This window comes from Artemia franciscana, chromosome 16, assembly GCF_032884065.1.
Source record: "Artemia franciscana chromosome 16, ASM3288406v1, whole genome shotgun sequence".
In the NCBI taxonomy this organism is placed as follows: Eukaryota; Metazoa; Arthropoda; class Branchiopoda; order Anostraca; family Artemiidae; genus Artemia; species Artemia franciscana.
This window is the reverse complement of record NC_088878.1, coordinates 69926-75925: the sequence shown is the minus strand read 5'-3', so window position 1 is coordinate 75925 and position 6000 is coordinate 69926. Positions and strand designations below refer to the sequence as shown.

The 6000-nt window shown below is 37.7% G+C and overlaps 1 protein-coding gene across 1 annotated transcript in view; it reads right to left on the bottom strand.

Moving 5' to 3' along the window:
• LOC136036872 (neural cell adhesion molecule 2-like) overlaps positions 1-6000 on the bottom strand; it is an 85544-nt gene that overhangs the window by 15251 nt on the left and 64293 nt on the right. The window contains exon 8 of the mRNA XM_065719204.1: positions 70-224. Within this exon, the coding sequence (XP_065575276.1) occupies positions 70-224 (155 nt within the window). The remainder of the gene's footprint in view (positions 1-69; positions 225-6000) is intronic.

Genomic DNA, 6000 nt, shown 5'->3' with positions numbered 1-6000 from the left:
GAAATACTAAAATTTAGAATTTTACTGAACAAATTTTCGGAAATTTACGAGAAAAGAGATTGAACTTACTCTTTTCCTTTTGAACCATATAATTTCAGGTCGGCTTAATAATTTCGGAGGCAATATACCAGTTGCCTCACAGCCCAATGTCACTGATCCATCTTCTTCTTTCACAAGCTTAGTGGCCACATTTGGCACTAAGCCAGATGTAGTCCATTTAACATCTGGAATTTGAAATAAAATTGGACAACCACCTGCTTTATAACAATTTAATTCAATTTATTTAAGAAAAAAAAAATCAAAAAACCTATCAAAAAAAGGGGCGCAGATTCCAAAATGAAAGAGCATAACATAAGGGAAAAAGAGAAAAGAGAAGAAAATCTTATGAACAAAAATAAGTAGTTTTTACAATCATAAGAACATAATCAAAAGATCCATAAGGTAACACATTCAACCTAGAAAAGACATAAGTTATAAATCATAAGAATCATAACTCTACCATAAGATCCTAAAATAGGGAAGACCAATTATGATTAAGTTTACTGTTGGAATTACGTGTCGATAGCCCCAAACAGAATTTACGCAAAAACAAAAGGCTACGTAAGTTTAAAATTTACGTAAAAACAAAAGGCTATATAGAAACTACGCCATCAGTACTGTTTTGTTTATTTATGACCTCAAAGTAAGCAATAAAAACGATCTAATGTATAAAGTGTATATGTACATTTTATATACACCTCAAAGTATATACTAAATGTAACTAAATCTAAATGTAATCTTAGGTGTTTCTTTTTTTAAATCACGAAAAAAATAACATTTTGAAAAAATCAGAGCTTTTCTAGAAAATCGTCATAAATTTTTGCCCGCCAGCCCACCTATATAAATTGAGTTAGCACACTGTTATCCCATCCTGGAAAAATTGTTTTGTACCCTTTTTAACTGTCCCCCCTCACTGAAGGAAACCTTGTGACCTTCAATAACCTTGTCATCTATCTTTTTTAATCCGATACCCACAAACTACAGTCACTCGAAATCGGTTTTGAAATTTGTTTGTCCTGACTTACAAACGATTGATCCTAGCGATTTCCTTAAGCGGAATGTTATACATATATATATATATATATATATATATATATATATATATATATATATATATATATATATATATATCTATATATATAAAAATAAGTTGTCTGTCTGTCTGTGGATCAGGTGACGTCATGTTTCTGTGTCGGCTGACATCATGAAATTAGTTGTCGTCATTTTTGCTTTGACGGTGACGTCATTAATGGTATTTAAGACATGCGTTCACGGAAAAATGTTTAATTGTAAAATGACTGAAGAACCTACAATGGCAACAGCCGAGGAAGCTGCTCAAAGAGTCTATGCCAAAAAACTTGCGGCTAATAGAGAAATTAAGAAAAAAAAGTGTGCCGAGGAATCACAAGAACAGCAAGAAAACAGGCTTGCAGCTGATAGAGAAAGTAAGAAAAGAAAACGTGCCGAGGAATCACAAGAACAGCAAGAAAACAGGGTTGCGGCTAAAGAACGCAAAACCGCGCAGTTAGATGAAAATCCACCTGGAAAGCGAGAGTCAAAACATATCAAAACTGAAAATGATGGCGATGATGATTGGGTTTGGGATTTTGACTTGGATAAGGTCATCAATGCCTACCAGATTTAAGTTAAAAAACAAAGGTTCGGCGATGTGTACTTCATAGTGACGCTGAAAAATAAAGAAGAAAAAAAAACTGAAAAAACACTCAAAGATAAATTACAGACCGGGACACAAATGACGACCGACACAGAGGGAATATAAATGACGACCAGGAACCTCAAAGAAAAATTACAGACTGGGACACCCGGACACAAATCACGACCGGGAATATAAATGGCGACCGGGACGCAGGGACACAACTACAACGGGGACGCCGGGGGCACAGGCGGGATATATAATTGACGACTGAGACACAGGGATTGTTTGAATAGAAATTACAGACCGGGACCTCGGGACACAAATGACGACCGGGACACTGGGACACAGGGAATATAAATGACGACCGGGACACTCAAAGAGAAAATACAAACTGGGACACCAGGACACAAATGACGACCGGGACACAGGGAATATAAATGCTATTTATATGCACAGACAATGGGACAGCGAAGAATGTTGTATATTCGCATGTTTTACGTAGTTTAAAATATATATTTATATCTATCTCTATTCACAGGTGGGACACAGGGACACAGCTACAATGGCGCGTAACTAATATGGTGCGTAACGACTTACGCGCGCGGGGGGGGCTTGGGGGGGCGCGAAGCGCCCCACCAACTAGGTGTTGGGGTGGCGCGAAGCGCCACCCCAACAGCTAGTATATATATATATATATATATATATACTGCACCTAATACTACTGATTTAATACAAAACTAGCTTCTAACCTCATTTCCGACCTTAGCTGCAGCAGTGTTATTCTCGTACATAGTATTACTCATTTTAATGTATTTGTCTGGTATACCATACAAGAATAAGACCTTTTTTAAAGCTCTGCTACCAGCAGAATCGGACGCCTGTTCATAATCATTAAAATTGAGGACCAAAGGTGTTTGACAACTAAGGCACTTTTCAATTATTAACCTAAGAGTAAAAAATTGGTCGACACATCCTCTACCTTTTATAAAACCATACTGTTATTCTCTTAAAACTATTTCTGTAGCATTTCTCACTCAAAAAAGTATCATACTAGTAAGTAATTTGCTACATACAGAGACCACACAAATGCCTAGATAATTACGACACTCGCTCCTATCACTCTTCTAATACAATGGTTTAATTAAGGTTTTCCTAAAATCGTTGGGTAATTTGCCACACTATGAGCACCTGGAGTCTTATAATTTTTTAATCCATTTAGTATTGTCGCTAATTCTTCCCCACAAAACAAATCTTCCTTCATATCAAAGGTATCAAAAACTTTTGCATTTTCCTCTATATCTTTTCCTTCAACTGTATCTCGGTTTAGCAAATTCTCAAAATGTTCCACCCATCTATCTTTAACTCTTTCCTTATCACTTATTGTGGCCCCAGTCTTATATTAACTGGGACATGTCCGGATTTACCGTTTCCTCTCAGTTTATTAATATGCCAGTATATTTTAGTATTATGCCACCTAGCTGCATCTACCAGATCCTCGGCAATTTTATCCATGACTTTCATTCTTATCCCCCTGCATTCTCAGATCAACAATTAATAAGCCCTTCCCGATTACATAATCCCCCCCCCCTTATCCCTTGTTATCTCCTCTCCCTCTCCGTATACAGAAGTCATATTTCCTTCCCCTTACAGTATGCTGCCCCATACCCTCCCTACTCCGCCGCAAACCAGCAATTTCTTGACGGACATGAATCACTATTCTCACCCAGCCCCCCTTTCCCAGCACCTTACGAAACCCCAGCCCATTCGTTTTATCCCTCGTGCCTACCCTGTAAACGTGACTCAGGTCTCAGACTTTTTCCGTCCAATAATTGTCATATAATAAGTCCTCGTGCTTCGTCCATATCCTTGCCCGTACCCCACATCCAAATCCCCAAAGCAAATCTTCTCTTACCCCTCTTCTCCAAAGCATAAAAAAATTAAATTAAAACCCTACCCCCCAGGAAATTCTCAAACCCATCAAGTTTCCCTGTCGCGATTCCCCAATCGGTTTGTTTTTCCTAAACTTTTAGTTACTAATGCTGAAAGTCTTAATTTTGAAAAGCTTACTGAACACGAGGTGGTTTCAGAATCACATTTGATAGATATTATAGCTGTTACTGAAGTTCAATCCCATAGCCCAGGGTCCCTACACCTGACAAATTATTCAGAGTTTATTAAACTCCGTCCTTCAGACCACCCACTCGGGAAAAAAGGTGGCAGAGTTCTGTTTTTTACTAAGAGTCACCTTTACCCAAAGGTTATTCAAGTCCCTAACTTATCCGAGTATGATGAAATCCTCTGGCTAAGTGTTAGACCAAAAGTACTCCCTCGTCCATTTGGTATTATTGTAATAGCTGTTTTCTATTACTCCCCAAATCAGAATATCGAGTCAAAACGTAATTTTATCCAGCAATTACAGGCAAGTGCTGATTTTGTTATTTCTAAGTACCCCAATGCTGGCCTTTTTTTAGTTGGCGATGCCAACGACCTTAAAATGGATTCCTTTTGCGCTTCATTTAAAGTAAAGCAAATTGTTAAAACACAGACGACTCGGGGAGATACCTCTCTTGATGTTATTTTAACTAATATGTATAATTTTTACACCCCTCCCTCAACTTTGCCCCCATTAGGTGGGAGTTATCATCTTTCCATTCTTTTGTCCCCCTCCTCAACTTTTAAGCATACTTTCTCAAAGACTTATAGCACTAACCACCCCCTTCAAAATTCTGGTCTTCTTTCTTTTGGTATGTGGCTGAGTACTGAAGATTGGTCCGACATTTATAGTTTACAAAACCTTGATGAGAAAACAGCCACGTTTCATAAAAAGCTAATTGATAAATATCAAATTTGTTTCCCAGAAAAAAAGGTTTAAAAGGTGCTCAAGTGACAAACCCTTTATTAATCAAACAATAAAAACACTAATTAGAACCAAATTGAAGCTGTTTAAGAATGGTAAACTCGATCAAGCCAATATATTAAGAAAATCAATTAAAAGAGAAATTCGTAAATTGGCACGATCATACTACAAAAATAAGATCGAAGAATTGTTCACTAATTAGCCAAAAAACTGGTATTCCGAGGTTAAAAAGCTATTTGGCAGGAGTCTTGACCAGCTTAATTTCAACTTACCAGAGCCCTCTGATGTTATTGCAAATAGTCTAAATAAATTTCTCGCTTCCATTGTCCAGAGCCTTCCAGCATTGCCAATCCAATTATCAGCAGGAGCCCCATCCCCTTTTTTCCCGACTGTTTCCCCGTCTGAGATTGAAAGAAGAATTGATAAACTAAGAAAGACAAGTGTTTGTCCTTTGGATATCCCATTTCCTCTTATTAGAGCCTTCGGTGACTTCCTGTCTAAGCCCTTGTCTGTCCTGTTTAACGAAATTACTAATTCTGGGCAAATTCCAACAATTTGGAAACAGGGTTTTATTACCCCTTTGAAAAAGAAAAACGGAAAGCCTGGCTTTGATGGCGTTCGACCTATTACGCTTACTCCTATTCTTTCAAAATTGTATGAAGGATTCCTTGCAGATTTGCTAAAGGAAAAAATCCTACCATTACTGACCTGAAACAATTTGGAAACCTAAAATCAACTTCTACTTCCCATTACCTCGTTTCTCTTATTGACCACATCGGGAAAATCCTCGAAAAACCTAATTCCTGGCTAAACTTAATTTCCATTGACCTTCAGAAAGCCTTTGACCTTGTTAACCACAATATTTTAATTCAGAAACTAGAAAGCGAGTTCAATATCGATCCCTTACTGGTAAAATTGGTTGCCTCCTTTTTAACAAATAGATCACAAGTGGTTAAATACCAGAACCATTACTCAAATCCTCTCCCTATCTACAATGGCATACCCCAAGGAACTCTCCTAGGCCCCCTCCTTTTTTCAGTCATGGTTAACAGCCTTGCGAAGGAAGTTCCTGACCGTTGGAAATTTGTTGATGACCTAACGATTGTTGAAAGTAGCTTCAGAAATTTACTAAGTGACCGTATGAGTATTCTCAATGAAATTGGAAGTGAGGCTTTGGACCTAGATATGACTGTAAACCCCTCTAAGTCCATGATAATGCCGATTTGTTTCCTCAAATCCTCGCCCTGTTTTCTTAATCCTATCCCTCCTGAAATTTATGCATCCTCGGTTAAATTATTTGGAGCCACAATTTCTTCAAATTTAAAGTGGGATATCCACGTTAAAGATATCATCCATAAAGCTATTGCGTCTATCGCCCTCCTTAAGCTCCTAAATAAATATAGCGTCCCCCTTTTCACTCTTTAAGGTTGTACACGTCTTTTGTCCG